At 37.5% G+C, this 14,072-nt stretch overlaps 1 protein-coding gene across 8 annotated transcripts in view; it reads right to left on the bottom strand.

The window, feature by feature from the left end:
* Positions 1 to 14,072, bottom strand: part of GABRB2 (gamma-aminobutyric acid type A receptor subunit beta2) — a 556,114-nt gene that overhangs the window by 55,832 nt on the left and 486,210 nt on the right. For all 8 annotated transcript variants that reach the window (XM_079918416.1, XM_079918420.1, XM_079918417.1 and 5 more), the window contains 2 exons: positions 2,955 to 3,092; positions 1,196 to 1,348 (listed from right to left, as the gene is read on the bottom strand). In XM_079918416.1, the coding sequence (XP_079774542.1) occupies positions 1,196 to 1,348; positions 2,955 to 3,092 (291 nt within the window). The remainder of the gene's footprint in view (positions 1 to 1,195; positions 1,349 to 2,954; positions 3,093 to 14,072) is intronic.

Below are 14,072 nucleotides of genomic sequence, written 5' to 3' on the forward strand. Positions count from 1 at the left end.
GTGTTGCTCTAATTTCACTCAGAATAAAAGCAAAACTTTTATTATGGCCCCTGGACCATTTCATCATCGTTTAGTCCCCTCTCCCTGACATTATCTCTACTCCTGAACTCACTCTGCATCTGCCTTACAGGCCACCTTGCTCACTTGCTTGGCATGTTTCTACCTGAGGGCCTCTTCATCAAGCTGGAATATTCTCATCCAGACATTTATGTGACTCGATCTTCTTCAAGTCTTTATCCATTGGCAATCAATGAAGTCTACGCTGATTGTTCTAAACTGTACCCCTAGTATACCCACCCCCTTACCTTGCTTATTTCCACTCTACAGGTTTACCATATTATATAATTTGCATGTTAAATGCAAAATAAATTTACTTTTTTACCTTTATTGCTAGAACATAACTTCCAGAAGGACACTGGCTTTATCTCCAGTGCCCAGTATGTTTGACACATAGTAGGTGCTCAAAAAATTTTTGTTGTGTGAATAATGACTTTGCTAAGGAATTAATGATTTAATTGAGATATACTGGTGAAGCACTTAACTCAAAATTTAAAGGGATTAGTCAGAACTCAGAATAATAAAGATTGCATAAAAGGTCATAAATTTACTATATCTGGAGTTAGCAACATAAAAATGTTCACGAAATACAATTTATTCTCTTCCTCTGGTGTCATGATGGAAAAACGTCATGCATAAGATAAGTGATGCCATGGATGATTTCCCAATATTCTTACTTTGTTGTCTCCTGCCCTCTGCCATGCTATCCCAAAATCTTAGTTAAGACTTCAGAATTTTCTGCTCATTGATTAGTTGCACATTTCATTTCTTTGTTTCTTGTTTAGAATAATAATTAAAAAAAAGATGGAAGAGAGCTCTTCCCAGGTAAGGAAACACAGATAAAAACAACAATTATCTAGCAATATTACATGAACTATGCTTCAATAAAAATATCAAGCTGATGGGACTAATTTCATTACCGACAGCTACATAGTTAACTAATTTTGACATGAAAGAGTTTTAATTTGTGTTTAACTGATTTAACGCTGAATCAGATCACCCAACGTCTCATAGCCAAATTCTTATAATGTGCGCAGTCCGGTCTCGTCACGCATCGCAAATTCGAGGGTAAGGAAAGTGCACGTGCACTCACGCGCACACACAGGCACACTCCACAAGCAGTCAGATTGATGCCTACCTAATGCCACTCTTGCAGCTGAAGCATCGTAATTAATCCAGAAGGAGACCCAGGAGAGGATAGTGATCAAGATAGATGGCATGTATGTTTGCAGGATAAAGTAACCAATGTTTCTCTTAAGCTTAAAGCTGAGGGACAACCTGGGATAGGAACCTAGAAAGACAATTTTAAAACATCATCGTTATCAATCAATATTTATAGGATACTTTTCTTTAAAGGCCCACAAACAGTTTGTATATCTTTCCTAAACTCAATTTTAGCTCCTGGTGAAGGGCATTTTCTTCTGCAAAAGTGGTCTGAGAAAACAGGGCTTTTAATTAGCAGGACTTACTCAGTGTTAAATATATTCCACACTCATCAGTAATTGAAAGAATTCCAGCTCTTCCCTCCTCAGCCTCCTACACTGAATCAAACGTTCTCATTCTCTGCAACTGTGATGACAAGACAATTTGAGACAGTCCCTTGGTTCCCCCTTTAACTGTTTCTCAGCAAGTCCATCCTGTACATTTATGTATATAAGAATAAGGCTGCACACTCTGATTATAGGGAAAGAAATCTCTTCACAAGCCCCAGGATGCATTTTAAGGCGAGGATCAGTGGCAAGGCTGCAGTTAGTGCAGCAAATCCCTGAAATTTTGTGAAGGTTTTCATGTGTACGCAGTAATTTTTCTAATTTCATTGCTTCCATCAAAGTTTTAAAAGGATTCCTGACCCACCAAAAGGTGGAGAGTCACTTTTCCTGAGCAATGTTTGTGGGAGATATAACTAAGGATCAGATTCTTGAAGCTGGGTCTTTTGATGGTGTGGACCTGGGGAATTACATTTTAAATGAGATATGTAACAGAATACAGTCTTATAACCTAAAAGAGTCACATTGACAAATGGTGTGTGTGTGTGTGTGTGTGAGGGGGGGGATATTCTTACTAACTGAAAGCCTTGTCTAGCCCTCTTGGACTGAAGCAAGTATATTAATATTAAAGTAAAAATATTTTAAGTAGAAACTCATTTCTATAGTGTCTCGGGGGTTCAAAGAACCTCAAACCTAAGAAGAGTTTCTGTTGTTTCTTTTGCAAAGCTGGAGGCTATTTTGTATTCTTGCTTGAAGTAGTTTTCAGGGACAGAAAGTGCCTGAGTCCTTAGCAGACAATTCAAAATCTACAGTTACTGTATTAGCTATTTCTGTGCTTGGGGAATTCATTTCAATAAGAAAAATATAAAGAGGGATATTCCTGTGGACTTATTTTTCTTTTAGTGAGTATGGAGCAAATTACTGCATTCCTGGGCTTTTTTGTTAAAAATCTGTGCTGATGAAAACAAGTCTGACCTCAATACTGGAAGAATAAGAATGGTAAATGTATCAGGATAATCTCAACATCTGGAAAAGATTTTAGCTCCAAAACAGTAGGTAAGGCTACGTAAAGAAAGTCCTACCCTTTGAGAAAAATGTGAAGTCCTCCCACCCTACTGTGTTTAGAGAATTTCACTGTGGTCAGACTTGAGTGAACTATGACCTGGCTGTCCTCAGTATGTTTCAAGGAATTATGATAGTACATGAGAGACATTTGCTTTGCTGGGGGTGCCTTCTTGAAAGTAAATGGATGGGTTGCAAATGGGCTTGCTGGGGAACTGAGCATTTTCAGCAGATCTAAGTCTTCCAGAGTCCCCATCCTTCCCTGGGACCTGATCCTGATATAAGTGAACCCTTTTGGCAAAATATAATAAAGCCCCTTTTCTCTTAACTATTTGCCCTGATACAAACCTGTGGAAAAAACAACCTTCTTGGTGATAAGTTTATAATCTACAATAGAGAACTGTGGAAGTTCAATCTTGGTTACTCCTGTTACTGCATTATCATCCCCACGCCAGTAAAACTCAATGTCATCAGTTGTATATCCATCTGTAAAAGGAAACACACAAACACATATACAGATACACACAAAAAAGACAAACAAAATAGAAAAAAATAACTGTTTAGGAAATGAACTGTATAAACAATAACAGCTACAGCTAAAGGTTATTATGTGTTAGGTATCACGCCAAGCACCTTAAGTATATTACTATCTTTAATCCTCACAATAATCCCATTGCGGAAGTATAATTAGGCTCACATGAGGCAACAAAGGCTGAGAGAAATTAACAGCTTATATTAAGTCTTGTAACTAGGAAGTGGTATCGTTGGGACTTGAACCTAGGTTTATCTGATTATGAACCTCATTCTCTCAAACAGCATCACATTATCACATAACCCTGGCTTGTACTCTAAGAGAAGACAAAAGAAGAGAAAAATCATTTAAGTTATCAGTACAGTATTAAATGGTACCAAACCCTTCCCCACCAATACAAAATATCTGAATTACAAAATATTTGGATTTTAAGTCGGAAGAGAAGTGATTATGAAGAAGTGAGTCATTAATTTTTTAACATTCATAGACATGATCTCCAAATTTGATTTTGCAGCATATCTAAACCCCCCCAAAAATGCCCTAAAAATTCAAAACAACATATAATTTCCAGCAGTTTTAAGCAGTAAGTACAAATGCAGAGTGTACACCGCAAATGCACAGTGCATTTAGGGGGTCTGGCTCCATTCATCCAACAATTACTTATTGAGCACCTACTATGCTTGTCAGTGCAGTTGCTGGGGATAGGACTCTGCACAATAAAAACATGACCTCTTTTATAATGATCCTTTCAATCCATGGGGTAGAGTGGGACAAACACATGTATTCTAATTAGTAAGCACACATATAACTGCAGTGAATAAACACATATTATATTGCAAACAATGCTGTACAGGGAAGCATGCAATGAAATCCAGTGAATACCAATATTTTACAAACTCACGCATCCCCACAAGTCCCCCCAAAAGCATTCGTTATATTTGTATATCACATTTATCTCTTCAAAGAACATTTGCACCCAGATAGCTGAATCTTTACGAGTCTAGGAGGCAGGCAGCACAGAGAATCTCCTCCAATTTCAAAAGCAATAAAACCAATGAGAAAACTGCTTAAGTTTCTGTCTTTTGACATGTAACTAGTTAGTGTAACACTGAGGATGTGAACATCAATTCTTTGATTCTTAGCTCTTATGATTTCCAAAAAACCACATTTCTTCCAAAGAGAGAAAGTCATATCTCCAAAAAAGTGGAAGCAAATTATTTTTCAAAGAACTACAATACCCTCAATTTGAGAATCTATATCAACCATAGCATAGCTCAGGCGTTGTCTTAACTTTTCTAGAAATCTGAAGTCTTCTTTATTCAAAAGAGTAGCCATCTTTATCTGATAATAGATATAGAGATTTTTTGGAAGAGTTTTTGAAAACTTGAACTTGCAGTTCCCTAACAATAGGCTTTTGGATAATAGCTAATGATTTTCAAAAGGGTTATTTACTTGCAAACATCATAAATTGTAATAAAGATGGTGGAGTTTAAATAGATTATAGACCACCAACATTTTTATTAGCATGATCTCACTTACAGCCTTTGTTTTGTTAGAGAATGTCTTTCTTCATAGAAAACTAGATTTAAAAGTAAATTACTCTTGGCTTTAAAGGAAACCCCAGGTATTAAGTGAATGACACAGCAAGCTGATTCTCAGATAAGAGCTCTCACTCCTTATTAATCTACTCCATTAATATTCGCTATCTAAACCTAAGAACCCAGGTGTCTGTCCCAAAGTATAACTGCTCTTTTCCTAATATGGCAACTTTCTTAATGTGGCCATGGGAACTCTCAGAGTCCAGAACTTCAACTCAAATTAAGTCGCATTTGTCATTGGTTATCTGTACACATCTCTCAGTTATGAAATTGTTTAGAGTCAATGACAACCGCACCATTCATAAAACAGTTTAAAATAAAAAAGAGGGTCAACTTACTCCTAGAATCAAGCTAGATATTTAGAAATGTATTGTAAAATTGAATCTGTGTATAAACAAAAAAAGGTATTTATGAAACAAGGAGGCAATAGTTTTCTAGAATGCAGCCATCTTCGAAAGAAGAGAACAAGGGAAAAGTCAACTCACTACTGCCAATAGAGGACTAAGTATAAACTAGTGAAGGGTGTGTTTCTGGTCCTCCAGCTTCCTTTCCTCAGTATTTAGCTTCTTTTATTCATCACTACAAATCTTGTAACAGAAGCTCTCTGTAGGCAGAGGCATGGGAATATCAATGGCATTTCAATACAGCTGTAGAGGAGATGCCTAATGGGTATTTAATAGGTAGAAACATTATAATAAAATACAGACTTCTGTCAAAAAGCCAGATATTTGACACAGTGCTTGCTAGACAACACCTGGCAGAGAATAGGTACTTGGGATAAATTATTGAATTAATACAACAATTATTTAATATACATGTGGATTTGGACAATGGTTGCTTATCCAGATGCTTGGCAATGTGAAGGTATTCATCATGTTAATATCTCTGTCTCTTGCTCCTAGCACAGTACCTGGCACATAGTCGGCATTAAATAAGTATCTTCTGAGTGAATTCAAAAAAATTCACCCAATGATAACATAACCCTTGAGAATAATCCAAAAATCCTTCATTATATATTTTTCCTTATGTATTAGTTGGGCAAGCTACCTAGCCTCTCTGTCCTCCATTTTCTCATCTGAAAATTAGGGTAATAATAGTAATAGCTACTTCACAGAGCAGTTATGCCAGAAAAATAAGTTGTTCCCTGTAAAATACTTTAAAAAAGTAACTGGTAGATAGTGCTCAAAAAGGTTAGCTAATACCTTCTCTTTAAATAAGAATTATTTACCATTGCAACAAAAAGAATAAAACACCTAGGAATAAACCTACCTAAGGAGACAAAAGACCTGTATGCAGAAAACTATAAAACACTGAGGAAAGAAATTAAAGATGATACAAATAGATGGAGAGATATACTATGTTCTTGGACTGGAAGAATCAACATTGTGAAAATGACTCTACTACCCAAAGCAATCTACAGATTCAATGCAATCCCTATCAAATTACCAATGGCATTTTTTTTTTTTACAGAACTAGAACAAAAAATCTTAAAATTTGTATGGAGACACAAAAGACCCTGAATAGCCAAAGCCGTCTTGAGAAAGAAAAATGGAGCTGGAGGAATCAGGCTCCCAGACTTCAGACTATACTACAAAGCTACAGTAATCAAGACAGTATGGTACTGGCACAAAAAGAGAAATATAGATCAATGGAACAGGATAGAAAGCCCAGAGATAAGCGCACACACATATGGTCACCTTATCTTTGACAAAGGAGGCAAGAATATACAATGGAGAAAGGACAGTCTCTTCAATAAGTGGTGCTGGGAAAACTAGACAGCTACATGTAAAAGAATGAAATTAGAACACTCCCAAACACCATATGCAAAAATAAACTCAAAATGGATTAAAGACCTAAATGTAAGGCCAGACACTATAAAACTCTTAGAGGAAAACATAGGCAGAACACTCTATGACATAAATAACAGCAAGATCCTTTTTGACCCACCTCCTAGAGAAATGGAAATAAAAACAAAAATAAACAAATGAGACCTAATGAAGCTTAAAAGCTTGTGCACAGCAAAGGAAACCATAAACAAGACGAAAATACAACCCTCAGAATGGGAGAAAATATTTGCAAATAAAGCAACTGACAAAGGATTAATTCCCAAAATTTATAAGCAGCTCATGCAGCTCAATAACAAAAAAACAAACAACCCAATCCAAAAATGGGCAGAAGACCTAAACAGACATTTCTCCAAAGAATATAAACAGATTGCCAACAAACACATGAAAGAATGCTCAACATCATTAATCATTAGAGAAATGCAGATCAAAACTGCAATGAGATATCATCTTACACCAGTCAGAACGGCCATCATCAAAAACTCTACAAACAATAAATGCTAGAGAGGGTGTGGAGAAAAGGGAACCCTCTTGAACTGTTGGTGGGAATGTAAATTGATACAGCCACTATGGAGAATAGTATGGAGGTTCCTTAAAAAACTAAAAATAGAACTAGCATACGACCCAGCAATCCCACTACTGGGCCTATACCCTGAGAAAACCATAATTCAAAAAGAGTCATGTACCACAATGTTCATTGCAGCTCTACTTACAATAGCCAGGACATGGAAGCAACCTAAGCATCCATTGACAGATGAATGGATAAAGAAGATGTGGCACATATATACAATGGAATATTACTCAGCCATAAAAAGAAACGAAATTGAGTTATTTGTAGTGAGGTGGATGGACCATAGCATCTCTCATACAGAGTGAAGTAAGTAAGAAAGAGAAAAACAAATACCATATGCTAACACATACATATGGAATCTAAAAAAAAAAAAAAAATGGTCATGAAGAACCTAGGGGCAGGAGGGGAATAAAGATGCAGACCTACTAGAGAATGGAGTTGACCACATGGGGAGGGGGAGGGGTAAGCTGGGACAAAGTGAGAGACTGGGATGGACATATATGGACTACCACGTGTAAAACCGATAGCTAGTGGAAAGCAGCTGCATAGCACAGGGAGATCAGCTCGGTGCTTTGTGACCACCTAGAGGGATGGGATAGGGAGGGTGGGAGGGAGGGAGATGCAAGAGGGAAGAGATATGGGGATATATGTATATGTATAGCTGATTTACTTTGTTTTAAAGCAGAAACTAACACACCATTGTAAAGCAATTATATTCCAATAAAAATGTTAAAAAAATCCTATGATAAACTGTAATGGAAAAGAATATATAAAAAAAGAAGGTATATATATATGTGTGTGTGTGTGTGTGTGTGTGTGTGTGTGTGTGTGTGTGTAACTGAATCACTTTGCTGTACAGCAGAAACTAACATTGTAAATAAACTGTACTTCAATAAAAAAATTAAGAAAACAAACAAAACAAAACAAAAAGAATCTGCCTGCCGATGCTAGGCACATGGGTTTGATCCCTGGTCCGGGAAGATCCCACATGCCATGGAGCAAATAAGCCCATGTGTCACAACTACGGAGCCTGTCCTCTAGAGCCCGTGAGCCACAACTACTGAAGCCGACGCATCTAGAGTCTGTGCTCTGCAACAAGAGAAGCCACTGCAATGAGAAGCCTGTGCACCCCAACAAAGAGTAGCTGAGTAGCCCCCACTTGCCACTACTAGAGAAAGCCGCACACAGCAATGAAGAACCAACACAGCTAAAAATAAATAAATAAATTTAAAAAATAAATAAAATAAAAAATAGAGAAATGCAAATCAAAACTACAATGAGGTATCACCTCACGCTGGTCAGAATGGTCATCATCAGAAAATCTGCAAACAATAAATGGTGGAGAGGGTGTGGAGAAAAGGAAACCCTCTTGCACTGTTGGTGTGCATGGAAATTGATACAGCCACTATGGAGAACAGTATGGAGGTTCCTTAAAAAACTAAAAATAGAACTACCATACGACCCAGCAATCCCACTACTGGGCATATACCCTGAGAAACCATAATTCAAAAAGACACATGTATACCAATGTTCATTGCAGCACTATTCACAATAGCCAGGACATGGAAACAACCTAAATGTCCATCAACAGATGAATGGATAAAGAAGATGTGGTACATATATATAATGGAATATTACTCAGCCATAAAAAAATGAAATGGGGTCATTTGTTGAGATGTAGATGGACCCAGAGTCTGTCATACAGAGTGAAGTAAGTCAGAAAGGGAAAACAGATATAGTATGTTAATGTATATATGTGGAATCTAGAAAAATGGTACAGATGAACCTTGTTTGCAGGGCAGGAATAGAAAGGCAGACGTAGAGAACGGACGTGTGGACACAGAGGGGCAGAAGGGGAGGGTGGGATGAATTGGGAGATTAGGTTTGACATAAATATACTACCGTGTGTTAAATAGATAGCTAGTGGGGACCTGCTGTACAGGGAGGTCAGCTGGGTGCTCTGTGATGGCCTAGTTGGGTGGGATGGGGGTGAGGGAGGGAGTTCCAAGAGGGAGGGGATATGTGTATGCATATGGCTCATTCACTTCGCTGTGCAGCAGAAACTAACACAACACTGTAAAGCAATTATACTCCAATTTAAAAAAAAACACATTAGAAGGTTATTTTGATGCCTATGATTGTGGAATCTGACACAATGGAGCAGGATATCGTATATGCTCCTTGGCTACTGCTGGTTTTAAAAACCTCAGTCTTCTTGACTTCATTTTGGGTTAACCAAGGATAGAATGTTGCAAATGGAAAGCAAGTATATGCTCTTGCATCATCAATTTCTGTAGATGAAAGACCAACAATCCATAACAGTGCCAGGGTGGTCAAGTTCAAAAGCCAGCTCAATATACTGTGTAGGATTAGCTGAAAGCAGACCTAGTTTTCTTCTTTTCTTTGAATTTTCTCTCAAGGAATATTTAGTGGTCTCTCAATGTAATTAAAAAATAAAACATATGCAAATACATATGACCTGACTTTACATCTGTCATAATAATAATGAGTAAAAAATAATTAGATATCTTTTAAAAGGTATCAGAAGGAGGAGATGCACTGAAGCTCCTCATTAATGTCTTGCAAAATAAATTCATCTTTTATATTTTATTCATGGGATTCCAGAAACTGAGTGATTAAATTATATTGTATTGTTATCATTAAAAACATAATCCACATCAATTCAATTGGCCTATGAATAAACCAAAACACAAATTTATTGGAATTTACCTGGAGGAATTAAAACTGCATGAAATGTTACAAAACCCTGATCAGAAAGGATAAATATGTAAATTTATAAATCTGTATAAGACACAAATGATAGATATTGGTAAATACCTGTACTATATGAGATTTAAGGAGCAAAAATGCCATTTTAAAATCATTTACATAATAACTGAACAGATTCTCACAACTCTTATGTACCTTATTACATAACATGGCATTTAAACAAGTTTTTTTCTCACTTTACTGATAGTTTACGTTTGTTTTGTTATCTACTAAGTAAACGTTACATTTTAGAAGGATACTACTATGCAAAAAATATGAACCTGTAACAAGATATTAAACAGGCGAGGCTGATGAGAACATTTAGAAGAATTAACTGAATTATCGATGCTACCATATTTTTTCCTAGTGGAAAATTAAAGTGACTTATTATTCTCCTGTTACTTATTTACACTTTGCTCCTCAATTGGACTGTTAAATGTTCTCTGGTAGTTATCCATTTTCTGTCTCCCATTGTATCAACATAGCAATAGTAACATAGTATAACTGACCTTTAAACAACATGGTTTGAACTGCATGGGCCCACTTATACAAGGATTGTCTTCAATAGGAAATACTACAGTACTACACGATCCACGGTTGGTTGAATCCATGGATGTGGAACTGTGGATGCAAAAAAACGTGGGTATGGAGAGCTGACTATAAATTAGAAGGGGATTTTCGACTGTGTTGATGGTTGGGCCCCTAACAGCTCCATTGTTCAATGGTCAACTGTACTGCCATTTACAAGAACAAGAATGCAAACATTTTTTTCATGACTAGCTCAGTGACCACGATTAGAAGCCTCCACAATCAGAATGGACTCCACTCCATGAAGAGGCCTGTATGTAAGTGCAAAGGTGCAAGACTGAGTACAGTCAATGCCAATTAAAGTTACAGGGATTTTTCAAGAGGGAGAGAGAGAAACTCACTTGTCAGCCACGACTCTAAATTCAGCAATGAAAGTGTTCCAAAGACACTCTGAGTGATTGCTCTGACTCCTGAATTGTCTTATTCTTCACTCTGCTCTTTAAGATGGACTTCTAGACACAAATGTTCTGCTGTCAAATCATTTCTAGGCCTCAAGCAGCCCCAAACAATTGGCCTAGGATGGGTCAGACTTGATTACCTAGTGGCATCTTAGTGAGGACACCATCAAGTCATGGCCCAGAATTCGTCCCACATCAAAGATAATCTATCTTTTTGTGCTATTACTGTTTTCAAATTCAAATTGTATGATGTAAGAGAACAGGAAATGGATCATAATCAAGCAAATGTTAGACATTGTACCTTAAAGATCATTCCTTTATTTGGATTTCAATGCAAACTTAGTATTTATTGTCTCTGTATGGGAGCAGGGTGAACTGGTAGCCCTTTCTGCCAGTTTAGCTCTGTGAAGTGTTTCTTATGATTGGAGAGGCTGATGCAATTAAAATAATGGTCCAGGTAAGAGAAACCAACTGAAAAAAAATAATAATAGGCAAAAAGAGCCACCATAACAGTAGCTATGTTTTACAAAGCCCTTCTGTGTCAGGCACTGCCTTAAACTCTATATGTTTTTGTCTTGAAAGGAGAACTAGACTGGGTTATGGCTACCAGGATTCCTCTCCTCCACCCAACCCTGCTTTTTCCATATGCATGAGCCCTAAATCCTGAAGTAATATAGAAAAGTAGGAGAACTTTTAGCTGAAAAAAAAAAAAAATAGGCTGGTGCTTCTCAAATTTAATATGCATAGAAATCACCCGGAAACCTTGTTAAAATGCAAACACTGATTAAGTAGGTAGAGACTGAGATTCTGTATTTTTAATAACCTCCCAGGTAGGAAGGATGCTGTTTGTCCATGTACCATCCTCTGGATAGCAAGTGATCAGGAGATTTTATAGAGCAAAAGTCATTTGCCTTGCCATGGGAGTCAGGAAAGGCATGTTTGGTATCTATCCTGACCCAGAGAAGAAGAATGTTTCTTCTGAATAAAGGTTTTATACCTCCAAAATTAAAATATCTTCTCCCAGTTCCACCTCTCTTATAAGGAACAACAGGAGATGTTTCTGATGCTGCCAGTATCCAGGGGTCTGGTTTTCTTTAATAATCTATGACCTATGCTCACTAATAAAGCAATAATAGAAGAGAAAAGGGAGATGGGGCTACCTCTAAAAGTTTCCTGCAAATTTGTATTCATTCAAGTTTTATTTGAATATTTAATGATATTCGGACTAAGAAGATTCCACTCTAGCATCAGATGTCTGCATCTTTTATTTACTTTCCTCAACAGACTAGTCAACAACCTTTTAGGTTTCCCCCCTTCCTCTAATCTACACTACACATGCTGCTATTATTACTTTGTTTACAAACAGGTTGATAATGCTACTTCCATGCCTTAAAAAAAAAAAAAATATGGAGAACTTCTTGATGGCCTTCCCAGTAGATTGAGAATTAAATGCAAATTCTTTGGTCAGGCATTCAAAACTCTATCTTGCAGCCTCATCTTCTGTTATACTTCTTCCTCTTCTAAAGCTTCTATTTTCTGCCCACAGTCTTTAGTAACCCTTTGACCTCCAGGCCTTGGTTCAAATTATTTAAGATACTTTAAATAGTTTTACCTCTCACATCACATTTCTGTACACTTTCAGGCCTCATCTCAGCTTTCACCTTTCCCAAGACACATCTCATCTTCCTTCAGTGGGGATCCTTTTCTTTCCTACCCTGAGGTTTCCACAGCACTGTGCTGGAATCCCTGCTCATCGACTAGTTTTCCAATAGAGGATTTGTGAATGTGTTGGTCTCAGCCACTAGAATACGCTGGAGGCTGAAGAACCATGTCTGATAACTTCTCTGTAGCCCCCCTCATCCTTAATATAGGTAAGACCTTAATACAGGTTTTACCAAGGGTGGCACTTGTACAAGCTTGCTGAACTGAACTGTCAACATGCTACCCATTAGCTGTGGTTCATCAGATCCCTGCTCCCTTTGAGTGCAGTGAACAGATGCCATTTGCTGAATTGCAAGGTGGAAGAATTGCAAACCTGAACATTATTTATGTCTTGGGATGTGTTATTTCCATGCACCAGGCTCCAAATCATTAAAAAGGCAGTGCTACTGGTACCACTCCATAAAAGGGAGCTACCAAGTTAAAGCAAAGGCCCTGTGTTGAAAAAAAACTTCCCGACATTGCTGATTTTTTTGTTTAACATCTTTATTGGAGTATAAGTGCTTTGCAATGGTGTGTTAGTTTCTGCTGTATAACAAAATGAATCAGCTATACATATACAAATATCCCCATATCCTCTCCCTCTTGCGTATCCCTCCTACCCACCATATCCCACCCCTCTAGGAGGCAACAAAGCACCGAGCTGATCTCCCTATGCTATGCAGCTGTTTCCAGCTAGCTATCTAATTTACATTTGGTAGTATATATATGCCCATGACACTCTCTCACTTCGTCCCAGCTTACCCTTCTCCATCCCTGTGTCCTCAAGTCCATTCTCTATGTCTGTGTCCTTATTCCTGTCCTATTCCTTTTTAGATTCCATATATATATATATACATATGTGTGTGTGTGTGTGTGTTAGTAAATGGTATTTGTTTTCCTTCTTCTGACTTACTTCACTCTGTATAACAGATTCTAGGTCCATCCACCTCACTTCAAATAACTCAATTTTGTTTCATTTTATGGCTGAGTAATATTCCATTGTATATATGTGCCACATCTTCTTTATCCATTCATCTGTTGATGGACACTTTGGTTGCTTCCATGTCTTGGCTACTGTAAATAGAGCGGCAATGAACATTGTGGTACATGACTCTTTTTGAACTATGGTTTTCTCAGGGTATATGCCCAGTAGTGGGATTGCTGGGTCATATGGGAGTTCTATTTTTAGTGTTTTAAGGGACTTCCAACTGTTCTCCATAGTGGCTGTATCAACTGACATTCCCACCAACAGCACAAGAGGGTTCCCTTTTCTCCACACCCTCTCTAGCATTTATTGTTCGTAGATTTTTTGATGATGGCCATTCTAACTGCTGTGAGGTGATACCTCACTGTAGTTTTGATCTGCATTTCTCTGATGATTAGTGATGTTGAGCATCCTTTGATGTATTTGTTGGCAGTCTGTATGTCTTCTTTGGAGAAATGTCTATTTAGGTCTTCTGCCCAT

The sequence above is a fragment of the Stenella coeruleoalba genome (assembly GCF_951394435.1).
Source record: "Stenella coeruleoalba genome assembly, chromosome: 3".
Taxonomy (NCBI): domain Eukaryota; kingdom Metazoa; phylum Chordata; class Mammalia; order Artiodactyla; family Delphinidae; genus Stenella; species Stenella coeruleoalba.